Genomic DNA, 13951 nt, shown 5'->3' on the forward strand with positions numbered 1-13951 from the left:
GTGCGCGCCGAGCAACGAGCACGGGATGGGCGGCCGTGGGCGCGGGACGGGGGGACAGCGCGACCGAGCCGGCGGGGCGGGGGCTCGGTGCGCGCTCCGCGGTTGGTGCGGGATGCGCGTTCGGTGCGCGCCGGCGGCGCGGGGCCGCGGGGAGCGTTGGCGCAACGGTGGCGGCGGCCGAGGAGCGGCAGCGGAGCGATGGAGCGCAGGGTCCGGCACTGCCGCTTCCGCGCCCGGACGAGCCCCGCGTCGCCCCCCAGGCACAGGGAGGTCATGGGCCCCCTCGGAGGGCTACGCGTCCAAGCGCAGGAGCATCCGAGCCGGCCCGGGCACAGCGAAGGAGCAGCGAAGAAGAGCAAGTGCATCTCGGCTCCGGCGGCGGTTGAGAAGGAGGCCCGGGGTGTCATCAGGAGAGAAAGGGACCATGAAGGGGGCAGCGGTGACCGCCAGAACGAGGAGAAGGTCCTGGAGCAAAGTGGGAATAAGGCCTGGAGAAGAGCTGCTGTCCGAACGGACCGACCCATCGTGGCCTTTGAGGCCCGCCCACTGAAGGTGGAGAAGAGCGATGCCCCGGCTGGATCCCTGTGCGAGCTTGGAAACCCTCCTCAAGATCAGAATATCCCGGTCTTGTTTCAGTCCTTGCCTTCCAGGTCCCACGTACAGCTCCAAGGCCCTCTGCCCTCGCAGCTGATGCATGTGACTCCAGTGCCGGTAAAACAAGTGCCAGTTCAGTTGCAGCCTGTAGTGCAGCGTCCAAAGATTGAAACACAAAACGTTCCCCTCACAGTCCTGCCCTCGGATTCAGGTATTGTGGTCAGAGAGCTTGCAAGGTGGCACACAGGTGACAGGTTATCAGGCAGGAGAACACAAGTGCAAAGGTCGTGTTTGAGAACCATCCCTTTGCATAGGCTGGGTTTAGCATGACTTTCTTGCACAGCATAAGGCACAAAAGCACAGGAGCACAGAGTTCTGTAGTGGTTTGTTACAATCAATGCAGTTTTTGTCACCTTGTGCCTTGTCTGCATGAACCCCCTTAGGACAGTGTTCAGAATTACACTGAGTTGTGATTGCAGTTTTAAGGTCAGGAATGTGCTTGATTTTTAAAGCTACAAAGTACTTGTACACCTCTCTGAGAAAATCTGGACATGTTAAATGAAGAGTATTTTGAAACATCTGGATTAGAAGCCTTTTTTTTTTTTAATATCTGAACTTTCAAAATTAATTACTTAAGTAAGGTCTTAAGGACTTTTCCCCTTTATTGATTATGTGAAAATGTTAATTTCTAAACCTTTTCCAGAGAGGAAATTGCTTGCTCAGGGATTAGTTTTAAGGGGCCTGGAGATTCATCATGTTGCCAACTCAATTAAAATGCAGCCGGTGTTTACAAAGAGCCAAAGCCAGGTATCATGTAACAATCATTTGGGAACACAGGTTCCTCCGACAAAATGAGTGTCCAAATCCAAAAAAAGAAAAAAAGAAAAAAAAAAAAAACCCAACACAACAAAACCCAAGCAGAAACCCGAAACAGTGACAACCTCACTTGAGAAGGCAGGGACTGCACAGGTGTGGGGCTAAACAGCCCTAGCATCCTTAGTCCTAGTCCCTGCATCCTTAGGGCTTTGGATACATAGTTCTGGTGGTGATAACACATTTGCTGTGGTGTGGTCTGTGCTATACAACGTTTACTTTATAAATTCCTAAGAAAGCAAGCCAACTGAAATCCAAACTAGTGTGGTAGCAGTCCCTGTTTCTTTCTTTTTTTTTTTTTTTTAATTATATGTAACGAAAGCCAGGTAACTGATTCCTTGTGCAGTGACTCAGCAAAGGGCAGTGGAGGATACTCAGCTTTAGTTATTTTGTAGGAACTGCTCTCCAAATAAGCACTGAGTTTTATCTGTTCCAAAGCTCCAGTAGTGCTGTTGCCAAGCATCTTCTGGGTGTAATGTTGAGTGTGACCTGCTGTATTCCCTGGAAGATGATGATCTTTCCTTGCCTTGTTGCACAGGGATGCCAGACACTCCATTCAGCAAGACCAAAAGCGGCCGTGTGAAGCGTCCAATGAATGCATTCATGGTGTGGGCCCGGATCCACAGGGCTGCTGTGGCCAAAGCCAACCCAGGTGCCAACAATGCAGAGATCAGTGTTCAGCTCGGCCTGGAGTGGAGCAAACTCACTGAAGAGCAGAAGCAGCCGTATTACGAGGAAGCTAACAAAATAAAACTGAGGCACAGGGAGGAATTTCCTGGTAAACATCTTGTTTATTTACCTGAATGCTTTAGAAGTGCAGGGCTTTTTGGAAAACCAATCTCTTGCATTATAGCAAGTAATGGAGATAGAAAAAAAATCACAAATATTGCAAGCAATACACAATCCTTCTGTGTGCTTGAAACTGTATGAATTTTTTAAAGCATTCAAAATGATGGTGCTTAGACCACCACAGCTACAGCAGCTCTTCTGAATGCTTTAGTAGTCTAATGGCCAGAGAGCGAGTTTGTTGTGAACATGGCCTGCTGCATCAGTTTCCTTGCTCCAGAAAAAGCTGCCCAGGTGGCCTGTGGTGACACATGCATCCATTCCTTAAAAGCAGGAAAGGGAAATGTCACAGGAAGCACAAACAGCATTGTATTCTGTGGGATTCTTCATCATGTAGGCTTGAGGTTCCCAAATAATGGTGTGGAAAATGTTGTTTCTCAGCCTTTTGTCAAGTGTTAAAATTTGTACCCTTAACAAATTCATTTATCCAGAAGATAATGGAGCATAAGTACTTTGAACACTTCTGAAAAGCTGTTGAGATACCAGATGTTGTGATCCTTTCTCTCTCTGTTGTCATAATGCTGCTCATTCATGATCCTGTCTAATCTGTCATAAACAAGGAAAAGAGCATCACTCTCCCTCTCTCCTTGCATCTTTCAAAAAAAGAAAAAAAAAAGGTGTTTAAAGTTGCATTAAGAGTTAACCCATGTAAGAAACCAAGCAGCTCAGTGTAAATTCATAATACATTTATTCATATGTCTATAAGTGTTTGGTTAATGTTGTCAGGCAAAGGCAAACGTACTCTCCCAAAATCTATGCAGGGTTCCTAGTGGGTTATATTTTCTGTTACATCTTGTAACCTGCAGATGTATGTGAGACTTAAGGGGTTGAGGAAACAATGAGGAAAGATCCACATTTTGAATAGTAGTGGTTTTGTTCCACACTGAAAGCCCACAGTGCCAGTGTCATGTTCTCCTTAATGTGCTTTCCTCAGCTGAGCCACATCACTCCCCACTGTTAGGTATTTCTTTGTCTCCCAAGCAGGCACTACTTGGTAACATCTCAACAATGCCCAAATATTTCTATTTCATTTCCATCTCCAGTAAAATTCCCCATTTCCAGCTCACCAAAACAAATGGAGCATTGCCATTGCCTACAGGAGCAGGTTTTGGACTTGTATTATCAGATCCTTCAGAATTACAGATAACAGAGCTTTAGAAAAACAATGAAACCATCCAAAATATTGGATGTCTGCTTTTTTTTTCATCTCTGACAGGTTGGGTTTATCAGCCGAACAAAAAGAAGTGTTCTCCACCACCTGGCTCTGCTGCATTTTCGGGCACTTCCCAGAGTACCATCACTACAAACCCAGCTGGCACCTTTCCCTTCTCATCACCTACTTACTCTTTTGTCAACTCCAACGTTAAGAACAGTATTGCACGTCCAGTCTGTGAGTTTTCTCTAGTGAATTATTTAAAAAATTCAGAATTTACCTATTCCAGTAAGAGCCTGTATTTACGAGAGCATGTAATGACAGGGCAAGGGGAAATGGCTTCAAACTGAGAGTAGGTTTAGATTAGATATTGGGAGGAAACTTTGCTGTGAGGATGGTGAGGCCCTGCCACTGGTTGCCTGGAGAAGCTGTGGCTACTACCCAACACTTTGTGCTACTTAAGCTGTTAGGCTACAGCTGCGTCTTTCCCTTGTTTGGTCTCCACCTCACAGATACCCTGGAAGGATCTTTGTTTTTACAAGAACTCCACACTGGCTGTGAAATAGAGTGTAGTGTGAGAACCCTCAGTTCAGTGTAAGAGCTGATATGCATATTCCTGAGAGAAAGAGCTCAGGCTCTGTCAGTGCATGGGTAGTGGATTTCAACAGCAGACAGCTCAGATCCAGGCAATGGCATTTTCTTCTTTGAGCATCCTGACAAGGGCTGCTTTCTTTGCAATGAGACAAGAAAATGAAATGCCTGATTATGCTGTGTGGTAATGCTTGGAGATATTAAAACAAAAGAACACTCAGCTTTGCTCTGGTGAAGTTCTGAGTTAGTGATGTTTGAAAACTTTTATGCAATGTGTTTTGAAACCTTTTCCTATAAAGGCAGCCCTGTTGATGAGGTGTGATTTGAAAGTGTACATTGAAGTTGGTGCTCTGCAAAACATTTCAAAGTGAAATTGTCTAGTCGTACATTCATTGGTGAAATAAGGAACCGTATTGGAGATCAGGGTGTTTTACACTCCTCAGCGCAAAGATTTGTTTTAAATTTGGCTCACTCCAACTCAGTAGACTTGTGAGGTCTTCTGAGCTGAAGGCACACTCCAACCCTTATGGGGCCTTAATAGGACAAGACATAGCCTCACCAGACCCATAGCCACAGCTCATTAGCCACTTCCTTCCGCCCCTGGCTTTCTATGGAAGGAAGCTTTAATGTGTGGGCTCCAAACCCATTTGTCAAAACACATTAGATGTATGACATGAGTTGCCGGGAAAGTTCGTGAAGAAATGTTCTGTGTCTGCTCAGAAATGCTGTGGTTTGCTCTGCTGCTGTTTATCAGAACTCTGCACTCATGTCTGATAAATAACTGTTTTGTTTCCCGAAGGTGAGTCTCCTGCCATCCGTCTGCCAGCTTCTTCCATTCAACACGCTGGGCCCATGACCCTTTTCCAGACCATGGCTGCAAGCCCCACGTCAGTGGCTGTTGCAGCTCCAACTCTGTCCCTGCACCCTGTAGTTTCATCACAGCACTTTGCTGAACCTGCTCAGACAGAAGCTTTTGTATCACCTGGGCTCAATTTCTCCCTGAAGAGACCTGCACCCGTTTTCGCTGAGAGCTTCAGCAGCAGAAACCCAAGTAACATCAGCACCACTAGTGGCAGGTTTTCTGTCGCTAACAGTGAGATCCCAGGGGTTTCTGTTTTTCCTAGAGGCGTACCTCTTCCCCAGGCTACCCCTTTTATTCCCTCCCCTGCCTATGTGTCTGCTCCCATTGGACAACCAGCTAGTTTGTTTGGAGGAACTCCTCAGTATCCATTTTGCCACCCTTCCTTTATACCTGGACCTCGCTGTTTCCCCTCAAGGTAATGAAACCATTTCAATACCAGTAAGAAAAAATGCTGAAAGACAGAGAGTCTTTTGACTTGCAGAAAGCAGATGGAGCTTTCAGAGGGAAATGAGCTCTTACCTTCCTGTAGCTGCCGTGTGGTGGGACCCCCTGGCCTCAGCCTGCTCGTAATATGTGCCCAGTTACTGAAGGCTCCATAGAACTATTGCAGTAATTGGCACTCCTAAGGCCATGGAAAACACAAGTATTTTCTTTCCACTTTATGGGTCTAAGTGCAGTTGATTTAGGCAGAAGAGCGTTAGGTAGAGGTAATGTAAATATATTTCGAAAATGGTCAGATAGAATTAAAGTAGGTGTGCCCTGGAGATGTCTCCTGGGTACGCTATGATTGCCATAAGTGCTAATATTTCTGAAACCCAGCCTGGTGGGAGGTGCCTGCAGAATTCTTGTGTAAGCAGTAATTCCTAGTTCTTCCTTTTCAGTCTCTGAACAGTCAGTCAGACATCCCCTAATAGAAGAATTTCCAAGCTAACACATGTAGTGTCCCATAGGACATCTGCTGAGCTGAGCATGCACAGAAAGCACCAGTGCCCTGGTGCAGGTGGGCAGCTCAAACACAAGTCATCTGATGCTTATTCTTTATAGGGCATCACTTTTCTTTCATGACTGCACAGTAGCAAGCCTAACAAATTATTATGATTATTAGACTTAAAATTTGCCTGTTTGTACACTGCTCATTCTCACTAGTAGTAACAACCAGTATGTTCCTGCGGCAATAAGACCACCTGGTCTTTAATTAGAGCTAATGATGACCCATTAAACTCAGAAGAACTTCAGGAGCTGGTAAGTGCAATACAAGATGTTTCTGGTTTTGGGGTCCTTTAAAGAAACACAGGACACATATTCCCAAAATTGCTAAAAATGATCTTTGCTCAGCCCTTGGTGTCTGAAAGGAGACAGTTTTGTGAGGCCTCTGAGAGACAAGATTGTTCTTGCAGCATAAAAGATTGTTCTGATTTCACACATTAATGGACTTCTGAAGGCTGGCAGCTTTCTTAATGCCAGGGTCATTCTAATACAATGATTTATAAGTTGTCTGTTCTATAAACTCATTTCTTGCATACTGGAGTCATGATTTCTGAACTGAAAGTGCAGATGTATGCACTAAAGATTTAAATATTAGATTGGAATGATGAATAGTCCCGTCGAAACATCAGTAGATATTGTATCAATGTCTTTACAATGTCTGCACTGTAGAGCTCGATTACTTCTTCACATGTTTTGTTTTCTTCACAATGTAGTGAATTTCTCTAAAATACTGTAAATTACAATCCCTGTGTCATTCTGCATCAGAATGAAAATTCAGGCATCTGCCACTGGAGGAATACGGTTCCATTTGACATAGTAACTTCCTGCAATTTACTATGTGGTTACTTTATAAAAATGTATCACTGTGTGTTCTTTAAATATTAACATTGACAACCACATATTGGGCACAAGGATTCTCTGTCCTGTTTGATAACAGTGTAACAGATGAAAGAGCTCAGTAAAAATTATAAATAAGAGCTTTTTACCCCCGGTCTGTCACAAATTTCGGCATGCAGAAATTAGACAAACTGACTTTTGATGCTTTGTTTTATTAATCTGAGTATGTTGATTAACTCACTGCATGCTGGTTTATGCATGGTATTATTTGATTGATAAATGCATAATTGATAAATTATGTTTGTTCTCAGAGCAACCTTATGTGTATATGAGGTTGAACAAATGCTTATGCACAGAAATGGAATCTGAATGACTCTTGTTATGGTCCTAGTGCTGAAATTAGGCATGGTTTTAAAGTTTGTAGGTTTTAAAAAACAGGATAAGCTGAGTAGCATAGAACATTAGTGTCACTGTGCAGCCCCACATTTCTGAAAGCCAGCTTTGAATCTCTTTCCTTGCAGCACATTCCCACTCAGAGCTCCATTTGGCTACGGGAATTTCTCCAGCTCAGTGCCTCAGTGCTTTGGCTTTTATGAAGAGAGGAACCAGAGGCAGGAGGTGATCCTTTCCCCTCTGGATGAAGACTATCATTTCAGGCCATACTCAGAAGAGAGGCTGTGTGAGAACCAGCACGTCTGTGGGAGCCCCGAAATTGTGTTCAGTCAGAGCACCTACAGTGAGGAGCGAGTTCTGAGCCCCCTGCCACAGCTGGATGTGGAAGTGGTGGAGGAGGTTTTGCCATCCCCCCCATCTACTCCCTCCAGCACTTACATTGTCAATGTAACTGACAGTGATGAGGAAGAGGAAGTAAAGTTTTTTCAAGTATTGTAATTTTTAAAACATATTATAATCCAGAGAAGTATTATACAATGGGAAATAAATGTTTTCCTCAACACCACCTTTTCAGTCAAGTGTGTTCAATGGGAAACCCAGGTAGCTTTAGTAAGTTGCACAGGTCATTTTGAAGAGTCTGATGAGCTGTTTGGATAAGAGGAAAGTCTTATAAATAGTAGAAAATGCCTGTTCATTTCTAAATTCTCACTGAAAGCTGATCTGGCCTGCAGGAATCCATGTGGCCAAATGTACTAATTCCTCCACAAGCCTGTTTCGGGGTATAAAACAGCTGTTTGTGGGATCGTTCTCTAGATCTAACTTCCCTCTTCTCCCATCTTTTTTTTTATACCGTGTGGTGTAAGACATCAGACATGTTTCAATGCACCAGAATCTAGAATGGTACACAACTGTTCTGATAAATTCTCCTAAGCCCAGAGGAAGAGAGGACTGGTTTAACACATCCTGTACATACTAATGGGAAACTACATGTAAGTGTGATCCCTTCTTCCCGCCCAGCTAGAGCTGATGTCCTGGACTGGTTGTTAGGGATCTGTGTCTGCAGGTCTGTGTCACTGGAGCCAGCCCTCAGCTGAGCTCTCTTGAAGGCTCTCCTGTCTTGTCTACAACAGAAGTGAAAGTTATACAAACAACCCACTCAAACCTGGCTTCCTCTGCATCATCCCTCAGCATGTCTGGCAGCCCTGTAGCTGGGAAAATGTGATAGAAGAGGTTTTTAGTTCCCCTTTCTAGGTCGTTTTCAGCTCACCTACAAACTTCTCCTAAATACAGATTTCTGAAGTGCCAAGTATCTGTGCTGTTACTTTCCTCTGGCAGTGTGAAGTGGCCAGTCTAGGCCAGCACAGGCAGGGCCAGTCCCTTGGTGACTGTGTGCCCTCCTGCAAGCCTTCATGGCAGTGCAGAAGGTAATTGGGACGTGAGGGACATGTTCTACTTGCTTAAAATTATTTTCTTCCTTACTGTTTACCTTAATCTAAACTAAAAACCACCTTACATCCTTCTCAGCTTGAAAAACAGGTGCAGATTTTCTGCACAAAATTTGTTTTCTTCCTGCTGCTGTAGAAGTCTAAAGACATGCAGTGCCTCCCTGCATCACTGCCTGTGGCTATCCATTTACAGAGACAACTTTCCTCTCCAAAATTACTGGACACTTTTATGGATTGGATGTTATTAAAAGCCCTTGTGCTGTTATACCTGTTTCCCTTCTGAGAATGAACTACTTCAGTATAATCACTGTTGTGTTGGAGAAATTTGCAGACAGCACAGAGAGGATTATAGGATTTCACATGTGGAAATACAGTTAAAAAGATGTCTGCAGGTACAATCTCCTTCAAGTTCACTTGTCTGCAGGAATGAAGCAGAAGTCATAGCAGAAAGTGGTAGCAGTGACCCACCCTTTAAAAGAAGCCCAGGGAGTGCTTTGATACCCTTTTGCTATCGGCACGTCGGGACAAGCCCTTGTCTAGCTGCTGATCATCTTACAGCATTTCTCCCTCTTTGGCAGGACAGCTGCTCCAGAGCCCTTCCAAATATCCCTGCTGCCCTACATGGGTGGTGGAAAACCAAAGCTAAACAGAATATTCTGGGTCAGCTGAAGCTGCTCTCAAGTGTTAGGACTCAGGATAAAGGAGTTCGTTCTTAACTCTCCAGTTTCCCTCACGGGTTCACAGCCTCCCTCCTTTGATCATTTTGAATGACCTGAACAAGAAGAATGTTCTGTAAAATGGGAGATTGCACATTCCACTCAAGTCAGCCAAAGTCATAACATTTCTCTCATCAGTGGGAGTGTCTGTAATGCAGAGGTTAGGCAGGACAGTCTTCTCCCTTCTCCTGCTAAGACTTTGATTCTGGCTAACGTTTTCTTCAGTGTCAGCAGGAGTCTTCTCAGAGCACTTTGTTCCACAGCCTTTCCCATTTCTGAAGAGAGAATTGCAATGGAATATTACTGAGCTCTGATACATGTCCGAGTCATTCTCTGCTCAAGTCTGTTTCTTGAACGGGCATTTTCCTCTGCAGGTCTGTTTCCTTCTCTGTGCCTAATTCCTGATTTACTATGAACGTAAAGGAGGAATCATCATCTTTTGCTCTTCAGCTAACAACAGTAGCATTAAATCATCTTGCAAATTGTCGAGCAAGTGCAGAACCCCCTCTGCAAAAGCTCTGTCATCAGTTTTGCCCTGGGGAGGCTGAAACACCTCTTTATTGAGCTTAAGGGTGCTGCACGGAGGCTGCTGCTCCATGCCTTGGCCATGGGGGATGTAACAGATGAGGGAACAGAGCAGACTTGAAATTCCCAGCTGATACTCTTAATCAGGTGGTTTGGATCCTGGAGGAAATGAGTCTGAGCCTGTGTAATTCTTAGATAACCAGAAGTCTGACCTTTTTCTGTGAAATCCAGCAAATGTCCCACTGACTTAGGGAAAAGCTTTTGAACAAGTGGGCACAGGCAGGATCTGACTCATCCTGTGCCAGAGGCAGCGTTAGAGCACCAGAGCACTGTTAATAAGGCTAAAATATCCTGAATCTTTCCATGCAGCAATGTCTCAATAATGTAAATGATGTATCATAAATATATAGATAGATTCACCTATATATAACCACTGCACAGCCTGTCATTTTATTTTTATACAGGGAGTTTCTGGTTTATTTTTATAAAATCTTGTTTCTATTTATAAATTGAGATATCAATTCTCATATTACCAAGATCCAAAGGTAAAAATATCACTATATAAGAAGTGCAAATATTGCACATATTTTTATGATACTTGAACACTGAAAACAATCACAAGCAGATAGATGTTGGCATAAATATTTTAATAATCTTTAAATAAGGCTCTTTTTATTCAATTTTTTTCTTTTTTGAGCTGATCTTCTTTTAGAGAAATATATGGAGCAGCCTCTGCAAAGATTTGTTGTACTGAGAAGATTTGTGACAGTCCTTTAGTACGAGCATACATGTTTGTATCAAAGTGGGGTTTTTTTTCCTTTGGGTAGACAGAAATTTTATGCAAGGATGAAAGCAGAGTAGCTAAATTTGTGTCTAAATTTGGCTTGCATTTTAACTTATTTATAATATAGACATGCACAATAGTGCCATTGTTTTGTTCTATATTACAGGCAGCTATAAATAAGTAGGGAAATTCACAGGAGAAAAAAAAAAATCAAGATTTCCCTTCAGGATATTCCATATGATTAGAAAAGAGCTGAAATTTTTCCCCAGTATTTTTTGCTCTAAGAAACAAGGTTTAGTTGTGTCAAGAAAATTCATTACCTCTGTGGGTCAGCTAAAATGTCGTTTATAGCTCTCTCACCCTGATTATTCTTTCTAGGTGTCCCTACAGTTCCTGACTTTCCTCTCCCAGGCTGGTATCAGAAATACACTGACCTTCACAGAATCAGAGAGGTTCAGTGTTTGAAGTGCTGGGGGACAAAGGGGACATATGTAAGATAGAAACCAAAATGGTATCTGCAAGTGGGAACAGTCACATTTCCTTTGGGCAGCCATGGCAAGAGCCAGCAAAGACCTTCAGTACAAAAGAGATTAGAGTTTTTAATAGCATAAATAATCCTCTGGACAAGAGACAGAATCATTACTGTTATCTGGCAAACCTTTATTTTGAAGGGAGTATTCATTTCCTACCAGCCTGATTTACTGATACACTCTGAAAACCTATCCACGTGCAAATTCTCCCCATTTCTCGTTTCCCTGGTGGTTCACCTACACAGACACTTCAAGCATAGAGATGAATGGAGAGGGTTGAATGGATAATGCAGATCAATGTCTGTCTGAGGAGTGTGGCTAAGAGGTAATGGCACTTCCTGCCACTCGGAGCTGACCCCATAAAAATCCATGTCAGTCAACCCTTGCAGCCTTGAGTGGGGCTGCAGTTGAGCTGGCTGGGAGTCACACGCTGACACAGAGAAGGCAGTTGCTTTTTGTGGGCTCAGTGTGTGCAAGGAACTTCTACAGCACCGTGGAGTCCCCCAGTGTTTGCAGCTGGTAACCTCAGCGTGGCCCCACTAACTCGGACTCTCCTCTCGTGGTGCAATCCTGACCCTACGGGCTAATTCAGCAGTGAGACAGAGTTGTGCAGCTCCCTGAGGGGCAGAGATCCATCAAAGAGATGATGTGTCGACTTCAAGCCTTGGCTCAGCCCTGAAGGATGCAGGAGAAGACAGACAATTTTTTTGGGGGCCTCATGGCAGTGAGTGGATATCCCTGAAGGGCAGCACTGGGAATACGAGCTGTGGATGTTCCCAAGTCCTCCCTCAAGCCCAGCCCTTCCATTGACCATAACGGGAGACAGGCAGTGAACGTCCTTTCCTTCTGTCCTTATATACAGGCACATAAAAATCTATCCTGTATCCCTTCAGCTGTCCAGGAGTAATGTATTTCCCAGGAGGGGACAGATTTAGGGTGTCTCTGGAGCCATGGGATCAGCTATGATAAGATTGCACATCAATATAACAAACAAATAAATAAGCAACTCTTGAGCTCCTTCCTTCCCCCAGCTGTCCCCTTTTTCCTAGCTTTGGACGCACAATGGATTTCTGTGCTGACGAAGGCGCCGGAGGGGCGGTTTTGCAGAGGGAGCCCCAGGGAGGTGCCCAGGCTTTCCCCCTGCCCCGGAGGGGGACAGAGCCCAGCTCAGCCCCGCGCCGGAGGGCAGAGCCGCTGGAGCACCGGGAGCATCCCGGGGTGCGCGGAGGGAGAAGGAGAGGAGGGGGCTGCGGGCGGGCGCGGTGCCGCGGTGGGAGGGGACAAGCGGCGCCGGGCGGGTTTATAGGGCGGCGGCGGCGGCGGTGGAGGATCGCGGTCCCTGCCCGGAGCCATGAGGGGCCCGGGGCTGCTCTGCGGCATCGCCCTCTCGCTGCTGCTGCGGCTGCCGCCCCGTGAGTGCGGAATGCCCGGGCTGAGTGCGGAATGCCCGGGCTGAGTGCGGAATGCCCGGGCTGAGTGCGGGGTGCCCGGGCGGAGCTGCGCGCCAGCCCCGCGCCAGCGCTCCGGCTCCGGGAACGCCCGGGGATGGATGGATGGATGGATGGATGGATGGATGGATGGATGGATGGATGGATGGATGGATGGATGGATGGATGGGGGATCCTCCTGCTTTTCCACAACCAGCGCAAAGCTCCCTCTCCTCTCCCGCCCCGGGTTAGTGCTGTCTGACGCCGGGGTGCGGAGGGGCCGGGGGTGCTGAGCCGCTCCTCTTGTTCTCCGCAGCCGCGGCCGCTGAGCTCCAGCCCGAGGTGGTGGTGCCGCGCTGGGCAGCCCCGGGTGGCCCCGGCAGCCCCAAGGTAGGTCGCGCCCAGCGCTTGGTTTCTGCTTTGTTTGCAGCCCTACCTTTCCGGGGCAGGGGGGATGTCGCGGGTAGCACAGCACCTGGCGATGCGCGTTTCGGGTTTGTGAAGCTGCGAGGATGAGCCAGGAGCTGCCACAGCTCCTCCAGATCGCAGGAAAGGCTGTGTGAGCTGGCTGGCACTTCTGGGAACTGCTTTCACCCTGCCCTCCGCCATGCCTTAAAGCCTCGGTCTGTAGCTACCTGATCGATGTCTGTGAAAGGGGAGCGGGGCCATGCAATCAGTGGCATTTAGGGATAGAAGAATCTGCTGTAGGAGAAGATAAGCCCAGAAAGCCACCTGTGTCCTGGGCTGCATCAAAATAACTGTGACCAGCAGGTCAAGGGACAGGATTCTGACCCTCTACTCTGGTCAGGTGAGACCCCACCTGCAGTGCTGTGTCTGGGATCCCCAGCACAGGAAGGACATAGACCTGTTGGAGCCAGGCCAGGGTTGGGCAGTGAAGATGCTCCAAGAACTGGAACACCTCTCCTATGAAGACAGACTGAGAGAGTTGGGGTTGTTCATCCTGGAGAAGTCTCTGCAAAGACCTTGTCACACCTTTCAGTACCTGAAAGAGCTGCAAGAGAGCTGGAGAGGGACATTTTACAAGGGTATGGAGTGACAGAACAAGGGAGAATGGCTTTAAACTGAAAAAGGACAGGTTTAAATTAGATATTTGGAAGAAATTTTTGACTGTGAGGGTGGTGAGGCCCTGGCACAGGTTGCCCAGAGAAGCTGTGGATGCACTGTCCCTGGATGTGTGCAAGGTCAGGTTGGATGGGGCTTGGCGCCATCTTTCCTAGTGGAAGGTGTTCCAGCCCAATGGCATGGGGATGGAACAAGATGATCTTTAGGGTCCCTTCCAACCCAAACCATTCTCTGGTTCTGGGAATCCCAGCTGTGAGGGTGTTTTGTGAGGTAAGAAAAGCCAACCAGCAGCTCAGGTGGGTTTA

At 46.3% G+C, this 13951-nt stretch overlaps 2 protein-coding genes across 3 annotated transcripts in view; both read left to right on the plus strand.

Annotated features, from left to right (window-relative positions):
- Positions 1-127: 127 nt before the first annotated feature.
- SOX30 (SRY-box transcription factor 30) lies at positions 128-7698 on the plus strand. Its single transcript, XM_048320215.1, has 5 exons — positions 128-805; positions 2006-2245; positions 3530-3703; positions 4857-5334; positions 7265-7698. The coding sequence occupies exons 1-5, from the start codon at positions 199-201 to the stop codon at positions 7632-7634; spliced, it is 1869 nt and encodes a 622-aa protein (XP_048176172.1). The 5' UTR covers positions 128-198; the 3' UTR covers positions 7635-7698.
- Positions 7699-12455: 4757 nt separating this feature from the next.
- Positions 12456-13951, plus strand: part of ADAM19 (ADAM metallopeptidase domain 19) — a 32913-nt gene continuing 31417 nt past the window's right edge. For both annotated transcript variants that reach the window (XR_007206967.1, XM_048319973.1), the window contains exons 1-2: positions 12456-12548; positions 12880-12953. Coding sequence is in view for 1 of the 2 variants with exons in the window: in XM_048319973.1 (XP_048175930.1) it covers positions 12488-12548; positions 12880-12953 (135 nt within the window). In the remaining variant the exon portion in view is untranslated. The remainder of the gene's footprint in view (positions 12549-12879; positions 12954-13951) is intronic.

Source organism: Corvus hawaiiensis, chromosome 15 (assembly GCF_020740725.1).
Source record: "Corvus hawaiiensis isolate bCorHaw1 chromosome 15, bCorHaw1.pri.cur, whole genome shotgun sequence".
In the NCBI taxonomy this organism is placed as follows: Eukaryota; Metazoa; Chordata; class Aves; order Passeriformes; family Corvidae; genus Corvus; species Corvus hawaiiensis.